Source organism: Trachemys scripta, chromosome 20 (assembly GCF_013100865.1).
Source record: "Trachemys scripta elegans isolate TJP31775 chromosome 20, CAS_Tse_1.0, whole genome shotgun sequence".
NCBI lineage: Eukaryota > Metazoa > Chordata > Testudines > Emydidae > Trachemys > Trachemys scripta.
The window spans coordinates 16,236,626-16,257,431 of record NC_048317.1 but is presented as its reverse complement, the minus strand read 5'-3'; the positions used below and the strand labels follow the sequence as shown (position 1 = coordinate 16,257,431).

At 43.6% G+C, this 20,806-nt stretch overlaps 1 protein-coding gene across 6 annotated transcripts in view; it reads right to left on the bottom strand.

Moving 5' to 3' along the window:
* HIVEP3 (HIVEP zinc finger 3) overlaps nucleotides 1-20,806 on the bottom strand; it is a 422,183-nt gene that overhangs the window by 65,582 nt on the left and 335,795 nt on the right. For all 6 annotated transcript variants that reach the window (XM_034753789.1, XM_034753788.1, XM_034753785.1 and 3 more), the window contains one exon: nucleotides 20,116-20,261. In XM_034753789.1, the coding sequence (XP_034609680.1) occupies nucleotides 20,116-20,261 (146 nt within the window). The remainder of the gene's footprint in view (nucleotides 1-20,115; nucleotides 20,262-20,806) is intronic.

Below are 20,806 nucleotides of genomic sequence, written 5' to 3'. Positions count from 1 at the left end.
TCCAACCAATTACATTGCATCTGGCAACAAAAGCCACACCTTTGAATTATGCATATGAAGCTCCACTTTTGTTTATTTTTTCCAGCTTCCTAACTACGTTATTTCTAATGCCCCTGCCGTCATGGTACCCAAAACAGTCACTAGTGCAGGTGATTGTGTCTGTCTCCCAATAATGGCTAATGCTAACAACCATACAGCCTGCTAATTTCTTACCACTAAAGCAGCTCTCCTACAGCTGGGTAGAGGCCTGTGTTTTTAGCCCTAGTTCAAGTCACATTTTAGGCAAAGGTTTAGGGGAAGATTCCAAACCAAGTTATGGAAATGGGCGGCTCTGGCATCTTGCGGCCAAATGACTTTCCAAATAATCCATGGCTTGGAAATCCCGCTCAAGCTTTCTAAGGGCTTGGAATCAATAGAGCTGAACCTCAGAAGAGAGGCATAAGTGCTCAGTCTCTGGCAACCTTGAAAAACCACATGATCCCAGCCATTAAATAGTTTGTTTAAATAAGGATGGCAAGAAATTCACAAACATTGGAAACCGCCGGTTTAACAGCTGATCTGAACATCTGCAAGAAAGATCTGTGCTTTGAACACTCAGCTTCGGAGCTGTTAACCGAGCCAAAAGTCACACAAAGCAGGTCAATCATGTCAGAAAACGCCAATCAGAAAAGTGTACGGAAACTGGGTAATTTACAGCAAAATGTTTGCCCACAGATTCTCTATGTAGTTGGGCAGTTTTAGGACTGTGCCTTAAGTAATGTTTTGAGAGGATGGCACCAAGCTCTGCCTGGAAAGTTGGCAGCTGTCCTTGTTACCTGCATAGACTTCCGTTTGTACCCGGTGACAGTGGTATGAGCAGACAACAGCTGACTCACCACTCTGGACACTTGGTAAGCGTCCTCTCATGGGCAAATTATGGAGATAATTGGTTAAGGATTGAAGGATTAACCAATTTACAGTGTTGCTCAGCTCATCTGCTGAGGACAGCTAAAGGAGAGACAGGAAAGGGAAGAGGGGTAGGTTGGAAGAAGAGTCACAGAAGCCCAGGATCTCAGGGAGGTGATCTCTCTCCTTCTCTCCCACTGTGCCAAGGGAGAAGGTAAGAGCCTTGTGCTGTGTGGAATTTGTACTGTTATTGCACATTTTAAATAAAGCAAATGGCGTTGAACTTGCCAAAGGAATGCGTGAGGAGTGTTTGCACTAAGGAATCCAGGGTGAGGGAGCCCCACCCTGTGGCATACCCACAAAACTAAAGCACCATGTGCAGAATTATGCATTTGCACACGTAGTTATGTGCTGTCCTTCCAGAACCTGTCTTTAAGATTAGATGAACTAGGGCACTGGCCTCCAACCTTCCACTGAAGCCTGATGACCTCCCCTCCTGCTGCCAGTTTGTGAAAGTGGCACAAAGTCTCATGCTCCTTCTGGACTTATCACTAACCCTGGATGATCAGGGCGGGAGAGCAGTAAGAATGCTTTCTTCCTAGGATACTTTACCCCATACGATACAATCCTGGGCACAATTATCCATGCATCTGTCATCTCTAGTCCCAATTAATGTATTTAATTGTATCTGCAGTCGAAGGTGAATCTAATGCAGAATGTCCAACTGGACAGCCCACATCCTCAGTAGGACAAACCACTGCAAGCACACAGCTGTGCTTTGATCCCTCTACTGGCTCCCAGGCCACTTTCTCTGCCAATTCAAGGCCTTTGTTTGACTTGATGTTCAAAGTCATCAAATGACTCAGCTCCATCAGTGACTGCATCTCCATCCATGACCCACCAAACGTCTGTGCCAGAGCACCATGCAACTAACCAAATGCAGGATGAGGCAAGTCTCAGTTGAGAGTTTGTCTGTGGAATGAAATACCAGGGTAAATTAGACTAACACGAAGTGACCCATTTTAGAACATGATGCAAGATCCTCCTCACTGGTAAAGATTTCTCACCATAGACAGTGAGCATAGGATCTCTTGATGTCCACTCTGACTCCTAAATCCTTCTCAGAGATGCTGTTTTCCAGGATACAGCCTCCTTCCCCTCCCACTACCAGGGCTGGCTCTGGCTTTTTTGCCGCCCCAGGCAAAAAAGCCTCCGGCCGCCCCCCAGCGGGGAGAGCGGCAGGAGAGGGCGCCGAGCCCGGCCGCGACCCCACTCTCCCCGGCCGGCCGGAGCGCCGGGAGGAGGGCGGTGAGCCCGGCCGCGGCCCCACTCTCCCCGACCGGCTGGAGCGCTGGGGGGAAGGGGGGCGAGCTCGGCTGCAGCCCCGCTCTCCCCAACCGGCCGGAGCGCTGTGGGAGGGCGGCGAGCCCGGCGGCAGCCCAGCTCTCCCCGGGTGAGCACCACCCCCCTCTAGGTGCCGCCCCAGCACATGCCTGGAGGGCTGGTGCCGGGAGCCGGCCCTGCCCACTACTAAAGGTTTGGCCTGCATTCCTTTTTCCTAGGTGTATAACTTTGCATTTGGTGGTCTTAAAATGCAATTTACTTGAATGGTCCCAGGTTACCAAGTGATCCAGATCGCTCTCTACGACCGTCCTGTCATTATTTACCACTCCAACGATCAATGACATCCACAAATTTTATCAGCAGTGATTTTAGATTTACTTCCACATCATTGATAAAAATATTGAATAGTGTTGGGAACCCCACTAAGCAATATTCCCGTTTGATGAAGGCTCCCCATTGATCAGTACTTCTTGAGATCTGTCAATTGGCTAGTTCTTAATCTACTTATCACGTTTTTAATCCATTTATCAAATGCCCTGTTGATACTGTATAGTGCTAATTTCTGAATCAGAATATGGGTTGTCATCTACTGAGAAGAATTTCTACAGAAAGCTATGGAAGAGCAGTGAGATGTAGTAAATGAAGACATTTCCCAAACAGAAACAGGAAAATAGAAAGTTAACCCATATCCAGAGTATTTCCCAAAGTTTTAAATTAAAAAAAAAAAAATAAAAAATGAGTAGACTCCTGGCTCTCTCAGTTCTTACTCCTTCAGGAAGTAATGGAGTTGCCTATAACTGTTCAGTCAATCTGCTCCTAGCCCTCCTCCTTACAATTAGCATGTTCATTTCCCATGTTCTGCCACTGGAGTATATGAGTGCCTCTACCAGGAACGGAACTAATCAAAACGTGTAGCATTTTCAAAAGCACTGAAGTGAATTAGGAGCCAAAGTTTCATTGACTTTCTATCGGATTTAGGCTCCTCCTAAACCAATTTCTGAAAATGGCACTTAGGCTCCTAAATTAAATTTTATCTCAATCTCCTACTGCCTCAGTAATGCAGGATTGTTCCCCAGAATTTCACATCACATCTCATCACTGGGGCTCTTCAATTTTCAATGTTCTTTACAGATTCTAAAATCAAGTATCTGATTTTGAAAGATTAAAAAAACAAGCAATCATGTTAACATTTGCCTTGAGAACAGATGGGTCATTTCATTAGTAATTTTTCCATTCTTATAAAGACAAAAGGCTAGAGGAAGAAGTCCCACAAAATCTAGTTCACAATTACATTTTCAAAGTCCTCTTCTTCCTATTTACCAGAGAATTTACTGGACTATGGATTGAGTAACAGCCGGTTGGGTCTGGGACTGTCTAGTTGGATGTCAGGTTTCTAACTGATTGCACAGTACTCAGAATCTATTAAAGGGTTCCTATAAATTACACTTCTATATAGAACAGGCTGCCTAGATGTGCAGATGTTAGGAGTTGGCTAATCCTAAATAAACCTGGTAAAGACATTTGCCTTCTAAAATTTTCTGCTGAATTGATTGTAAATATGTCATTGAATCGATAACGTGAAAAGCCTATAATCCCAACGTTTGCAATGAGCCCATGAAGCAGTCTGCAAACATGAAGTCCTTGTCATTCCAGACACTTGGCTTTTATTGAATAGACTCAGAATAAGACACAATCTATCAAGTCTGTGAATCTAGAAATGTAGGAAGACAGCCTGAGTGATCACAGACATATTTAAGTATTTAATAAGGCTTCTTTTACATTTGTAGCTTTGGAAGACCTGACAAGGGAGAGTATCCAACTAGTCTATTAGTTTTCATTGAACTGGAAAGAACGTTTATTCTTACAAAGCTGAGGGCATGTACGGAATAGAAAATACACCCTCCCCCCCCGTTAACTCAGCATTTGTAGGTGTATGTTTGGTTGCCATTACTATGAACACACCATCAGTCTATCTTGACGTCATCTTTGACTCCTCGTTCTCCTTTTCCCTTCACATTCAGGCTGTCACTTCTCCTGCCACTTCTTCCTCCGTACTATATCAAAACACACATACTTATTTTCTGTTTTTACAGCTAAAATGCTATGCCAAGGTGTGGTCATCTCCCACCTCGATTATTGCAACCTTTCTCTCCCCAGAATTCCCACATTTCTCTCCTTCAGTCCCTACAAAACATAGCTGCTAAAATGATCTGACACATCTGAGTAGACCTCTTTTCTATTTGAATCCATCTACTGGCATCCTCTTACCCACATTCAGTGAGTGAGTAAATCCATTGATCTGTGTTTGAATATTAGTGACACTGTCACAATTTTCTAAAGCCATCACGATCCATGGCTAACTTCAAGCACACTGCAGCTGATCTTCCAATGATCTGCCGCACACCACCCATCCGACTCATTGCTGGTTCTCCCCTAATATGGTGACTCCCCACCCTTCCTTCCCAAATACATTTCTCAGGATTATTTCTGTCTCTACACTGAATGTGACCAAAGTACATACGGTTGTGTTTGTTGGTTTTCAACATCAGGGTCTACTTCTCTTCAATAATATTTCTAATATAGGTATTCATCTTTTTTTCTGTCCAGGAGATATGCAAGAGTCTTCGCCAGCAGCACATTTCAATTGCTTGTTTTTTTTTCTTGTCAGCCACATTAACAGCTCAGAATTCACATCCATAAATCACTATGGAACATATTAGGCTTTTCACCAGTTGCCCTTTGTACATTTTGAGATGCCACAGTTCTTCTATGCTTTCTTAAGGGAGGCATAGTGGAGTGAGTTATCCCTGGTCATATTCTGATTCCTTTGGAACAGCCTTCTTGGTTGGATATGTATGATCCCAGATAATTAAATTAATCTACTACCTCTACAGCTTGTCTGTTAATTGCGATGTCCACTCATATCACTCGTCTTGTTGCATTCAAGAATAGTCCATATTACTCACTCCCTGTTCTTACAGACACCAACATTTGTTGCACTGCATCAATGGTTGTATAAAGGGCGTTTCATCAGCAGCATATCTGAGGTCGATGAAGAGGTGTCCAATGAATGGAGACATTAGCTCCTTCCACTTTGTCGAAACCTTCCAAGGCTTGTCTCAGAATGAATTCTGCATATATGTTAAAGAGGTTTGGGGACAAAATACACCCTTGTTTCATACCCTGCCCAGTGGAAAACCATTCCCTGTCACCTACTGCTGTTTACACCATGGTCTGTCGGTGGTGGCAGAGACTTGCAATGAGTTCAATGAGAAACTTTGGAATCTCCATGTCTACGGGTACTGGAACAATTTTTATAGTGGGGGTGCTGATGATGGAAACCACATATCTGGTGTTTGTCATTACTACTTCAAGCACCTCTGGTTCCAGCACCACTTCCCATGTCTGCCAGTATCCTCCAAAGACACTCATGTCAGATGGTATCAAATGCTTTTGAGTAGTCAATGAAGCACATGATCAATGATTCAATGATTCAACTACCTGAAGGGGGGTTCCAAAGAGGATGGAGCTCGGCTGTTCTCAGTGGTGGCAGATGACAGAACAAGGAGCAATGGTCTCAAGTTGCAGTGGGGGAGGTCCAGGTTGGATATCAGGAAAAACTATTTCACTAGGAGGGTGGTGAAACACTGGAATGCGTTACCTAGGGAGGTGGTGGAGTCTCCTTCCTTGGAGGTTTTTAAGGCCCGGCTTGACAAAGCCCTGGCTGGGATGATTTAGCTGGGAATTGGTCCTGCTTTGAGCAGGGGGTTGGACTAGATGACCTCTTGAGGTCCCTTCCAACTCTGATATTCTATGATTCTATGATTCTATGATTCTAATGGGTAAATGTGTACTCTGCATTTTTCAATGCAGTACCAATGTACCGTATCAACTATAATTTTCTTGTGCTCACCTTCAAGGTGCTGTGCAATCGTGCTCCACCAACATTTTGGATCTCATTACTTGTCCTATTCCCCAATAGCCTCGTTTAGAATCAGAGAATGATAGAATATCAGGGTTGGAAGGGACCTCAGGAGGTCATCTAGTCCAACCCCCTGCTCAAAGCAGGACCAATCCCCAACAAAATCATCCCAGCCAGGGCTTTGTCAAGCCTGACCTTAAAACCTCTAAGAAAGGAGATTCCAACACCTCCCTAGATAACCTATTCCAGTGCTTCACCACCCGCCTAGTGAAAAATGTTTTTCCTGATATCCAACCTAGATCTCCCCCACTGCAACTTGAGACCATTGCTCCTTGTTCTATCATCTGGTACTCCACTGATAATAGACTCAAAACAGCCCTTGGTTCTCTCTCTCTCTCTCTCTTCTCTCTCTGTTCCTTTTACCTTGCAGCCCAATTGGTCCTCTAGGATCAGCACATTCCAGACATTTTCCCCTCCTCTTCCAATTCCAATCCCTCCTGAAAACACTAATCCGCAACAATAAAAGAAATTCACCATTCTACGTTAACATCTCTGGGTCTCCTCTTGCCTCATCCATGTCAGTCTTGAAGACTGTAAACCCTTTGGGCAGAGCTAGCTTTTATCTTTGTTGCACACAGCACCATGCATACTGCCAGTCCTTAACGAATGATAAATAACAAACATGTGTATACAGAGCGGCATCTTCCATCTTCATGGTGTTGGGAGGAAACCACCTGTTTCTTTTTAAGAGAGAGCATCGATTTTAAGCATTTGTTTGTCTGGTTGTTTTTTTTAATGCTATAGAACCTAATTAGCTAGAAGGTAAAAAACGAGGTAAAATCTTGGAGATTTTGCTATTCCATTTTCTGTATGGTAATTCACTAATTTGTATTAAGGATCAGTCCATTTAAGTTAAAGATAATTGGAGCATCTTATTGATCACCTCTAACTTATATGTTGTGTTCCCGCTAATTCACTTTGCATCTACTGCTCCTTTAAAAAACAAAAAAAGTATTTTGCAGTCATCTAAACATCAAAAAGAAAAGACAGCTGAGCTGCACATTTCTGACTATCGCTATCTTGCCTGAGTCCCTTTTGAAGAAAAGCTTATGTAATCTCAACTTGTCTTTCCTGGCAACATCAGTGAATAAACCTCTACAAGCAGCACACGCATCAGCTGTTCCCTTCTACTGAACTGCTCTCCTGCACCATACAAAGGACGCAATCCCGTGAATTACATCTGCTAAAGTCCCCAAGAGTAGAAACTCAAGGAAATAGCACAATCAGCTGCACAGGGGATCCTGTGGTGAAGACTGCAGAAAACGGTACTGTTACGTGGGATGGTTTTGTCTACAGGCAGCCACCCAGCTGGCCAGTGGTATGGGAGCAGCAGCACAGAGCCAGCAAACGAAGCTGTAAACAGGGGATGGGGGTTGCATGGGAGTTGGTGAGGGCAGGTTGGGGGAGGGGGTATGTGGTGGGGTTTTTCTTTCTTGGCAGAGCCTAGGTGGATCAGTCAGTGGAAGAGGCCAGGAAAGCATTAAGTGAGCGTGATGAGCAGAAGCCGGAGGTGATGCTGAGGCTAATGGGGGAGCAAACGGACATGACGAGGCGTCTGGTGGAACTGCAGGAAAGCCAACAAGAGCACAGACCCCACCCTGCATCCATGGCGGGGGAGGCTCCGGGCACCCAGCCACTCCACTCCAGAGGATGGCCCAAGCAACAGAAGGCTGTCATTCAAACAGTTTTGATTTGTAGTGTGGCTACAATAAGCAATGTGGCCTTGTCCTTCCCTCCTCCCCCACCCCACCCCACCCGGGCTACCTTGTCAGTTATCTCACTTTTTTTTTTAATTAATAAAGAAAGAATGCATGGTTTCAAAACAATAGTGACTTTATTTCCTTTGCCAGCTGTGATCAAAGGGGAGAGGGTGGATGGCTTACAGGGAATTAAAATCAACAAAGGGGGCAGGTTTGCATCAAGGAGAAACACACACAACTGTCACACTGTAGCCTGGCCAGTCATGAAACTGGTTTTCAAAGCCTCTCAGATGTGCAGCATGCCCTGCTGTGCTCTTCTAATTGCCCTGGTGTCTGGTTGCTCAAAATCGGCCGCCAGGCAATTTGCCTCAACCTCCCACCCCTCCATAAATGTCTCCCCCTTACTCTCACAGATATTATGGAGCCGTGGCCGTGGCCCTGCCCTGGTTCCCCCTCTCCCCGAAGCCGGCAGAGGCTCAGCTCAGGCCACGATGGGGGGCTCTTGTGGGAAAGGGGGTGGAAGAGTTGGGGGATGGGTGGGCCTCGGGTGGAAAAGGTGGGGCCGGGAGGCTAGCCTCCCTGAAGGGGGGGCGGGGGCGTTCGCATGCTGCCCATGCATTGCAGTATACATAGGGAAGCACTTGCCCACCAACTTGAAGAAGGTGCTGGACAATGTTATGAAGATGGTAAACTTTATAAAAGCTCAACCCTTGAATTCCAGAATCTTTTCCACTCTATGTAATGAGATGGGAAGTGAGCACGTCAATCTATTGCTCCACACCGAAGTTCGATGGCTGTCATGGGACAAGATCTTGGCACATTTCTCTGAACTTCATGCCAAGGTCAAGGTATTCTTTACAGGCTATCCATTCCCTCTCTTTCACTGTCTGCAGGACACAGACTGGCCCTCACGGCTGGGATACTTGTCAGATATATTCTCTCCCTTGAATGAGCTAAATCTAGGACTTCAAGGGCTGAATGTCCAGGACAAAAATGAGTCAATGATAAAAAAGCTGGAATTCTGGGCTCACTGTGTGGAGGAAAACAACACTGACATTTTCCCAAACATGCATGAATTCCTGACACTGAATGAACTACAGTTGCAGGACAGTGTTAAAGGTGACATCAAGCAATATCTCACTGAACTGGCGAGGCAATTACGTGGTACTTTCCCTCAATGGGAAATGCAAACAGATGGGTCCGCTATACTTTCACAAAATTTTCTGCGGTACCCACATCACAAAATTTGTCAATAAAAGAACAAGAAAATCTCCTGGATATCTCAACTGATGGCAGAATCAAGACTGAGTTCTAACAAAAGTTGAGTTGGCGGAGTTTTGAATCCAAATGCGAGCAGTATCCCAAATTGTCAGACAGGGCTGTCCAGGTTTTGACGCCGTTTGCTACAACTTACCTGTGTGAAAATGGATTTTCATCACTCAATGGAATGTAATCAAAGTATTGTCAGCACCTTTGTATAGAAAACAACTTATGATTCAAACGAACACCTATCACTCCAAACACTATGTGCCTGTGCATGGACAAACAACCTTCTCCGTCACATTAATGGTGAGTGGTACTATTAAGCTATTGTTTAAGTTGGTCAAAAGTAAGCGTACATTAAAACTAAAACCGTAAATGAGATGTATTATTATTATTGTAGTATTGTATGATTGTGTGTTTATGTGTATTATAATTTGTACGTTTTGTACAATGCTTGGGCATTAAAAGGATTAAAATATAAAACCTGTATTCTGGTAGGGGTACGCTGGTAGATCTGAAAGGGGGTACACAGTAAGAAAAGTTGGGGAACCTTTGGACTAGATCATGATGGTCTTAAAGTCTATGAGTCTATTTAGCCAGCCAGCCAGCACTCATCACTGTGGTATCTGAGGTTTATGCTGTAAGGCTTTTCCTCATAAGTCCAGAGGCCCTGGGCTGTTTGGGTCCCCAAGTAGGCTCCCCAGCCCTCCAGGCTGGCATTGGTTGTGAGGGTTAAAGTATATGGAAGACAGCTTGGGATGCCTTTGTGGACATTGTAATAGGTTGACCACCATTGTAAGAAGTTGAACATCTGTGCTGGAACCCAAACTTGATCTTTCATGTGTACCAGGGAGTGGTCCCAAACCTTTAGTATGAAAACTTGAAGGCTTCTGATGTGTGATTGTGCCATGGAGTGATCCCTAAGCATGACACAAGGACTCCTGGCAGTTGGAGGTGTCATCCTATGGTAGGCCTCCAGAAAATAAATTCCTGGATGGCACCAGAGTATTCTTCTTGACATTGATGATGAAGCCATGTGCCTGAGGAAATTCAACATCTGAGACATGGCCCTGTGTGCAGCTGATCACAACACAGCTCTGAACAGGATGTCATCCAGGAAGGAGCACAGGTAAATTCCCTGCTACCTCCGTCTGATTATTATCACTATCACTAACCCTTGGGACCGAGGACAGGTCGAACATGAGTATTCAGTAGTGATAGCATTTCCTGCTGGAGGTAAACCTCAGAAGTCTGTGACAGCACAGTCTGATAGGGATAGGGAGATATGCGTCTGCTACATCTACTGAAGTCAAGAAGTTCCCCGAGGACAGCAATGACACTGTAGAAGTCAGGGTCTCTATCCAAAACCATTTTCATATTCTACTGAGCCTTTTGAGGTCAAGAATGGCTCTGATAGCCCCTATGTACTTCTGTACTATGAAGATGGAGTAGAACCTGGAGAACTTTTCATGTGAGGGAACACTCTCTATCTTTCCCATATCCAGAAGATTAAATCTTTTGTTCTGGATCAGATTGTGTTTTGAGCAGTCACTGGAGCTGAGTGACGGGATAAAGAATGGATAGGGTGGATCCCTCAGATCGAGGGTGAATCTCTCAGCCCCCACTCCACTGCCCGGTTGGCAGCTCCTCACACAAACATTTGCATGCCCACTTTCTGACTCCATAGGCCTGGTGTGACCTTTGTGCAAGGCCTCTCTGTCGTCCATCTTGGGGCCTCCTTTGAAGACCCTCTCTGCCATGCTACTTATAGTGAACTGAGCTGACCTGTATATTACATGAGAAGAAAGGAAAGAAGTATGCTGTTGTCCTACTCTCCCTCATCTCTGTCTCCCTGGCGATCTCTCTGTCCTTCAGCTGGGAGCACATGGAGCAGGGACTGCTCCTTCTTATCCACGTGGACTGCACTAGTACATAGGGGGTGTTACCATAAACACACACTGAGTAACTGGAACAACATATGCACACATTTTATTTGGACTGTTTTAATTAATTTAATTAACTTAGTGCTGGAGACAGGTGACTGACAGCCCCAGAGCCCAAGCCCTCTATTTATCCCCTGATCGGGAACAGCAGAGCTGTTAGCAATGCAAGCTTACTGGCTCCATCCATCCATAGTGCCTGAACAATGACCTGGGGGCTCCCCCCGGCTCAATACTCATGGTCTGTTCAGTCTTTTATTTCCCCTCATTTTAACCCAAAGCAAATACCCCAGCTCACTTTTATGGGGCTTCTAAAGGACAAAATCTCATGAGGAGCTGAGTGTAACCCTCCCTGGACTGCCCTTATTAGACAGACTACTGCTTAGCCTCCTGTCCCACCACCAGTGGATCACCAGGAAATTCCCAGAAGCAGCCAGTACAGACTGCTGAAGTGACTGTGTCAGAGTCACCGCTCAGGAGGAGAGAAATCACTGCAGAGAAGGTGAGCTTCTCTCGCCAGGTTGGGCAGGAAATGGTACATGATATTTCTCAATAGATGCTTGTGGAAAATTAACAGTGAGCTGCACTTTGAAGTTTTTGCCAGAGAGGATGTGGCAGGCAGGCAGACTGGCCGTACAACGGAGACATTGTTACTGCATTAAAAAAAATAAAATCAGACAATAACCCAGTCTAAATTCTTCTGCATTTGTCTAATTTCCTGGGGAAACAGGAATACACAGCAGAGTGAATCCAATTTGACAAGTTAAGTGAGTGGATATTCAGAACAGAAAAGAGGGAGAAAACAGCAACAGTCCTCATCAAAGAACATCAAGCCCTTTCAAAGACATTGAAGAATGAAGCCTCACAACGTAGGTAAGCATTATCACCCCCAGTTTCCAGACAAGGAAATCGAAGTTCAGAGGGGAAAGTGACTTCCCAAGGTCACAGTGTATCTTGGGCACAATCCAAGATTCCCAATACTTAGTTATCTGTTCTATCCACTAGAGTGCACTGTCTCTAGAATATGCTTGTGCAGGGACTGCTCAGTGAAAACACAGGGGGTGTTGAAGGAAAGTCTCCCTTGGCACTGTCAGCCATCAGCACATGAGGACATTATTCACTCTCATAGCCCGGAGGAGAAGATGGAGGAAGTGTCAGGCATCACAGCACTCAAGTCATGAATGACACTCCTGTGTATGTGTGTACTCACGCACACGTGTACTTGGGCATCCACCTGCTTTGATGCTAAGAAGCCTACTGAAAACAGGGTAAATTCCCAGCTGTTTAACGGCATTCACTTAGAGAATGACTGGGAATGTCAATAATGCAAGGAAAATGCAGACTTCATTCCAGCTCCAAGCTCTGACAGAAAATTATAGGACTTCGGAGTATGGAAACACTTATGCAATGAAGTTACTGCCATCAGATATTAACAACCTATTTTAAAAGCTAATAACCTGAGGTTACTTCTTACACAAGCGCTCGTGGCATGCAGACACCATCTGTTGAGTGGCAGGTTTGGTAAGCGGGCCTGTGTTACAGCGAGAGCTATCCCACGCTCTTACTGGAAAGGGAAACCGTTAGCTCTCCAAGACAAAGTCATTCTCATCTGACAAATCCAGCCAGCTATTTACAACAAACAGACATACACGGAGATGTGCAGAGCTGGTTTCCAAACAAGTCACAGCTCTTCTCTTTTTTCTCTGTACCCCTCCTCTCCTCCAGATCTCTTCTCTTCCTTTTCCTCTCGCACTTTACTTCCTGCCTTCTACCGGACTGATTCCTATTCCTAGAAGAGTCTTCCTGAATTCATCCACCAAGTGCCTTCTCTCCCCACCTGCAAATCTGCCTCTTGAAACAATCCTGCCTCCATTCTTCTCAGCATTAGTAACTCAGACTCTCCCCTCGCCAGAACCGTTGCCCTGTGTCTCATCTTGTCTGGACTGGAAGCTCTTTGAGCAGAGAACATGCCTGGCTGATATTCGGTAAAGCATAGTGTGAATGTATGGTGCTCAGAAGAGGCCTTATCATTTCTGAATGCATCTGAGCAATAATGTTTTGTCTCCTACCACAAAATGTAGCATACAGCTCTTCACCCTCCAGCCCATCATTACTCACAGGGGAGGATCTGGGCACCATGATTCTTGAGAATACATCCAAACTTCAATTCATTGATTAAAAAGGGGGGTATGGGAGAATTCTTGCAACAGAGAAATGGAGGCTGTGCTAAGGTTGTTGCAGAGTTTCCAACATTTTGGACTGATATGATTTTTTGAAATTAGTAATAAAAACAAAACCCAACCCCCCACAAAAACACTTACACATATGGGCATTTTGATGCACAGCCCCTATGAATTCCAGTAGGGATTTTGCAACTATGTCCCCTGCATCGTTTTGAAAATCTCACCCTTCTAACTCCAAAGATCAAAATGCTCCCACTCCCCACATTTTAAAGTAAATGCTTAATAGACAAAACTTGGGTCAAGCCCTGCCCCACCACATTTTTTCTTTTCTTTTCTCTTTTTAAGTGGCAAGCACAGCGCAAACTTCTTTTTTTTTTTAAAAACTGCCTTAAAAGAAGCAGGATTAATATCCGTGCAGCAGCTATGTCTCAAGTGCCAACCTGAAACAGTTAGGGCCTGATTTTCACAGGTGCTGTGTTTCCACAGTTTCAGAGCTGTGCAGCTCTGCACCTCTGAAAGTCAGGGGTCCAGCACTCAACAACTGGAGGCACCCCAAATTAACGACACTGATCATTTTGGCTGTACAACGGCTAATTGAAAAACTAACGTGGTGTTCTGTTGAGCTCTCTGATCGCAGGAACCGCTCCCTTCCCTGGTGAAGTGCCCCCACATTGGTGACAGCTAGGGAAGCCACTTCCTTTAATATTTGAAAAGCAAAATATTATAATAGGAATTCCTCCAGCTGTAATTGTAAAGAGTGTATGCACGACAAACACATTAACATTTAACACTAGAAGTGCTTCAGAGAGACACAGTACCTCACCACAAAGCTGTGCTGAGAAGTGGTGCGTATGAGAGACTGAGCAGGTTTGCAGAGGAAGGAATGAGAATTAGCAACATTCTCTCCCGTGCAGATACGAATTCCCCCCGCCACAATAGCATTTCTGTGTGTTATGCTGACGTCAGCCGTGTCAAAGTCCTCCTCAGCTGATACATGGCTCATTATGCGCTCAAGCCAATGTCTCTGGGAAAAATTACTTTAAAAATAAAACGGGCGAATTCCTTGAGCTCACCTACGTAGCAAAGGAAACCTAGTGAATTGGGTTCCGTTTGGAGTTGCACGTTGCGAAACTTTGCTTGTTTAAAGAAGAGAGTTTCTCTGGGGTAGTGAAACATTTGCATTGTTGTGCCAGGGATTTTCCATGAGGAGTGTCAGCCAGTGTCTGGAACTGCAACTTCCGCAGCCTGTCATAGAAACGGGATGAGATCATCAAGGAGAAGCCAACCACAGATTCTAGGTTGTCCCCCAAGGTGCGAAATCACAGGGGAAAAAGCAGTTGGAGGCAGCTAATGTGTTCCAAAAAAGATTTTTTAAAAAACGTATACATTAATTAGTAGTGATGTTGAAGAAACAGCCCCAAGGATTCTACATTTCCCCTAGACTGAAAGGAAACTTTCTCAGATCAAGCAGGCTGGGTTAGGCAGATGTGTGAACCACTTTAGTTACAATCCCACTACAAGGCAGAGTATCTTGTAGCTCAACCCCTAGATCTCATCTAGTCCTCTGATTATTTGTGCTGTACTAGAAAGACAAGGCAATGGGTTTTGAATTCTTTCAATTAGACATTTAGTCTGCTCAAGGCAGCGCTGGGTGGGATAGTGTTTTTACATTGAAATCATAACCTTGATTCAAAGGACTTTAGGGTTGATGACACTACAGCCATCAGTGGTGAAGTTTTACTAAGGAGTCTGGATGAAGGAATTAGAACAAGAAGAAGAGTGATCCTAGTAAGGGCCTAGTATTGCTCTGACTCCCCCCAAATCAACCACAAGTCTCTAATGCAAAATGTAACCAGACAACATTGCCCTTACAACCAAAGAGGTGCAAAAATGAAATGTGATTAGGGCGATTCTTCTTTCACTCACACCAGTGTAAATCAGAAGCAATTCAATTGAAGTCAATGAAATGACACTGGTGTAAAACCAGAGTAAATAAGACTAGAAACTGGTCAAACTGGTGGAGTTACACACACATGCTGGTGTAAATCTGGAGTAACTACAGTGGAGTCAATGGAGTTTTACTGTTTTAAAAGAGGCGTGAATGAGAGGAGAATTCAGCCCACGATCGTAACAAGCATCTCCTCCTACAAAGAAAAATGAAGTTTTACCATTAACAACAACAGACAAGCCAGACAAGCATTCTCTGCTTTCTGGAGAATGCACCCCTGCCTTCCCCTTTTATGAAGTACCAATTGTACGTGATAGTCTTGTAGAAGCATAAGTGAAACTATCAGTGACAACCTGCTTAGATCTTAGCATTACCTTCCCCGGTGCAATGAACAAATTGATGCAGTATTGTGAAAGCGCAGAGCGGTTGGCCATGAAACAATAGAACATATATTGACTGTAACTACTCCCCAGAATATTAGATTTCATCTTGGAAACACTAATGCATAGTAAACAGGCCAGGTTTCTTCTACCATGACAGTCTCCCCTCTTTCAAACCTAGTCAATATCAATCTACACTTTCATGATGTAAGATTTCAAAATGGGGATGACACCCCTGAAACACTGAAGTATACTGATGAAGATGATACAGAATCACCGAGGAATCATGACACTGCTCCCAAACTAGCACTGGTCCACTTGACCTTTAAAGATCATTTTCATTGTTCAAAATCACTTCAGTGTCCCTCAGACAAACACCGTGTGGGTGTTTTTATTATCTCTGGAAGAAGTATCAGCTGTGGCATGGTCTTTTCATGCAATGACCACTCGAGAGACACTGTATTAAGAGAGCTAAATACACACAGTGGCAGTCTCTGAGCTAACAAAAATGAATGACACCAGTTGTTTTACAGTAAGGCCCTTCATAGGATGGGTTCGTGTGTGTTGGGTGAAAGTTTGGTGCAATTGCAGATTCATGGCTGTATATAAATTCTTAAGAATTTTCAGCATTAAGAGTGAAATCCAGCTGCTGAAACTACTAGCCAAATGGGTTTCGGTTTTGGGCTTTGTTCTCTGAAGTGGAATTAGTTCTGGTTTGAAAGTTCTGATTGACAGCTCTGGGGACAAGTCCTTTATTCATCTCCAGGTAAAGTATAGGCAGAACCAGACAAGTTTCGCTCAGACTCCCAAATAGACCTGAACCCTGACATGGTGAAAACAGACTGGAATTTCAAAGCAGCCTAAGGGAGTTAGATGCCTAAATCCCAGTAAAATTCAATGGGAGTTGGGCGCTTTGCTCCCTTAGGTTCATTTAAAAATCACTGCCATGGCCCAGACTCTGTGGCTCACTTAGTTCTTATCTTGTCTGCTGAGACAGCCAACAGGGGTCCAATTAATAGCCTTGTGGTGATATGAAGAGCTACTTATTAGGGGATGGGCCTGAGACCCAAAACATTTCACACAGGTACTTTTTGGTTACCACCATGCTGCTGTGATCCAGGTGGGAACATTTCTGTCTCTTAACTCTGGATTTTGAATACAGTCATGAATGAAACCTTCAGGGCAATGTTCAACATCAACAAAAATTGGGTTCTGAACCAGAACTTCTTGGTAGTTCAAGAGCATTTGGATCTGAAGCTCCAGGTCAGGACCATCTCTGTTTAAAAAGTCCCCTGAGGGTAAAACCAGACATGAGCCTCTCAGAACTGCCAGAGAGACATTTTAAAGTATGGCTACAACACTACATGTTTTAAAATGAGTGACAGTGGGGCAGGTCTGACAGTCAAACATGGGCACGTCTGTAGACTCTCACAGATTCACTGTAAGGGTCATCACTCTTGTCCTTTAAGATTGGCTAATGGGTGCAATGGGAATCTTGAGGTATATCTCTTATTCCCCTGTTAGCAGGCTGGACAGCAGCTGGTATCGGCAGCATTGTAAATGAGGTACTTGTGGGAGAAGTTGAATGGTAAAGCCAAAGAGTAATAGCAGTACAGAGGGAGGTGAGTGCTGATAGCAGCAGTGGGAATGAAAGAGGAGTCTGAAGAAAGAGCCGGAGAGAGAGAAAGAAGGAGCTGGAGTGAGAGAGATGCAGCAAGCTGAGTTATCGGGAGTAGCATCTTGAATTGCTTTGCAGTGACTCTCTCTGGCTGACCCACAAGAAGCATTAAAAGGCTCCCAAAAGATCTGCGACCAACCATAGTTGGTTGGTAGGATGGGTCTGGCCAATACTACAGGACCAGGGTGAGTCAAAGAGACGAAGGGGAAAATAAGGGAAAGAGGGTATTGTCCCTATGAAAAAAACAATTAGATAACTTCTTTGGGGGAGTGGGTAACCAAATTCTGAAAAATATTCCCAGCAGGCTGAGTATGAAACCACTTATAAAGTTCTGCAGTCCCTGTGGAACCCTCTGAAGGCTGGTCACCTCACTGGTAGAAAGTGTCCTGAGAAGAGTCACTTTGCCAAGCAAGAATGTAAAGTGTGTTAGGGGCTAAATCATTCCATATCAATAGCTGCATTGATATGATAAGACATTGACCACTGAGTGTTCCCAGAGTATCTCTGGTGAACCACCTTCCCTGTGCTGACAATCGGAGCTCTGAGTGGAGCCTTTACTCTATAATTTGGAGGTAATATTTTAGCACCCATTTCTGATGTGCTGCATCAGTGATTATGCGTGGCAGTAGGCAGCTGTCATCTTCTCTTCTATACACAGAAGTATGGCTTTTTTTGGTCAATTCTACTGCTGTTTTGAAATAAAATGTAAGGTTATTTCAGGATGAGTAATACATTCATTGATGTTATGTTACACAGAGCATGTTAAAAAGAGTTAAAGCCTGTAAAGTTTAATAAAATGTAGTTAAGAGACTGGATTTCGCTCAGTACTGGGGAACATAGGTTTTTCAGTTAAGCCCTGAGTGGGACACCTACGGTTCATTTCCCTACTGTTTAGAGCAGAATTCTCTTAAAATGGGCCACTCTGGGAGAGAGACTCCTGTGCTGATTTGTGTAAAGTAAGGTGAATTTCAGCCACATCAGATTGTCCTCCTACATGATCACAGATGACAAGGTATCTAACTCCCAGAATATGAGTTTCCCTCTGAGATTCCTAGTTCCAAGAGGAACCAATATGAGGGTAATGGAGGTGCTTCATGTGTTTAAAGACAATAAAATGCAAGGATTATTTGTCCATGGGAAATTCATTTGCTACACAGAAGTAACACCAACCTGCCTAAACAAGAGTATTTGCACAGTGTCTTCCAAGTGTGGCTTTGCTCCCATTCCCAAGCCTGCCTCCTAAATCCTGGGAACTCACTTATTCTGAAGGGTGCTAGCTAATAAATACTGAGTTGCTAGCCACAGAGTTCAAGATGAGATGTTATTATTTGTTTGCTCTTCTATACTTCTCTGCATAGATCTAACTTTCAATGCCATTGCCTACATCTATGCAAGCGGAGTTGACTTGTAAATTTGAGGGCATACATCTAAGCAAGAGAGGGATTGCTTGGACTGAACCTAGTGGCAGACTTTCATTAAGCCCTCTTTTGGTTTACATATTTTGATTGTATGCTAATTCAACATTTGAAAAGAAAAGCGAATTTACACAGGTAATAGAAAAGAGAAAACCACACCCCTGACACAACAAAGTCTTTTCCAACCAGACAAAACCAAGAGGACTCACCATCTCCCAGCAGGACCGACCTATCCTGCTACAAGCTTCTGAAGTTTTTTTTGCCCCCTTTGAAATATGTAGGATGTAGGATTCTTAATTGTATCCCATTGATGTATTACTTGTTAACTGATTTTTATTTTTCAAAAGATAATCAGAAATATTAAGTGAGTGCAAGAGAGTGTGATGAATTACCATGAAGTAAGAACAGATTATAGAGCAAATTTAGAGCTTTTGGTTGGAACTACTTTGGTAGCTAAATCAGAGAATTGGGAGGGAGCCCAAACAAGCAATATATAAAGCAATCCTACTGTTGGGCATTTGACCTGTGTAAAAACAATTGGTCAATTGGCCAGTCAAATATTGTGAAATAATGTGAAAAATTGTCAAATATTTTAAAGCATTAATTAGTACAGTATTATTAGTACAGTAACAAAAGTAACAAAAAAGAGCAAGACATTATGGTCGCCAGTAGACTTAGCATTAGATACTTATGCGTAATTACAAAAAGTAAGTTACTTAACTAAGGTACTTTAACTCAGAAAAATGCAAAACAATGAAGTTCTAAAAAAATTAAAGAATGACACCATACAAAAGGTTGGCTGCTGCTTATATCAGGACATTCTTGGAATATTTGACAACATTTCATGATGGCCAAATAATAAATAAGTAGTCAACTGACATTATTTGATGGGTCAATTGACCAGTTTGCCAAGCCTATGCAATCTATCCTTTCAACTCCCCAGCAAAAAACCCCAGGATCAGAAAAGATCATTCCAATTCCTTCATCATACAGGTAAACCAACTAATGAGAACTTTATTTTGAGCTGAAGACTCTGAAAAGAGCTAGGAAATATGGTGCAGTCCATCATCTCCTCCACAGAGACAGCTGCAGGAAATATCTGCACTCTTCAGCTGTCTCAACTGAACCACCTGCAGAGCGGTGCTAATGAAGTGCTTGCTAACTTGAAGACCAACTCAGGAAAGAAATGGAATCCAGCCTGAATTATATATAAATCTCAAGGGTGTTTAGTTTAAGGTGGCTGTAGAAAAGTAAATGGGAACTGCTCATGTCGATCTACACCTGGCCATCCCCTGCTGATATCCACCAGACACCTTTACTGACTTGACTTTGTTTTTACTGATAGCTCTTATGCAACAGGCTGTAATAAAAGTCTGAAAACAAAATGAGATACTTACCCTCCTTCAAAGATCTTGATCCTGGCTGGCTCCCCTCTTTTGGATATGGGAGCCTCTTCTTCTGATTTGCCTCTTTTATCCTCTTCCTTTTCAGCTCTAGTTAAATCTTTTCGACCTTCATTGGAAAGGAGTGAAGGCAAATGAACCTACCTCCCCAAAAGAGCAAAACAATCATTTATTACATTTCAAATGTCTCAAACAAACACACAGACCATATATACTGGGTTCCCTCAGATAGAGAAGGCAACCTACCACATGTGGTGCTGACTATGATGACTGTACCTAGTAAGTAGGACTTACATTTTCAAACATGATCTCTAATTCTGGATCTTGTCCTCTGTTTGATATGTCTTATTTAGACCGAACTTTTAAGGGTGGGGAATGTGTTAAAGCACCATGTAAATTAATAACAATTTACATATATTATTATAAAAACTATAATCATTAACAAATATTTAAGAATTACATCCCTCTTGTAAGGTGGGTCTATACAGTTATCTTCATTTTACAAATCAGAAAACTGAGGCATAGACAAGTGAAGTGTCTTGTCCAGGGTCACTCAGTGAGTCAGTGGCAGTCGGGAATAGAAACCAGGAGACCAGGTTCCCAGTGCATTGCTCCAGCGGTTAGAGATGATCTCCTATATATCCATACACTCTCTCTGATAGATTCAGACAGTGTATGAATTCCT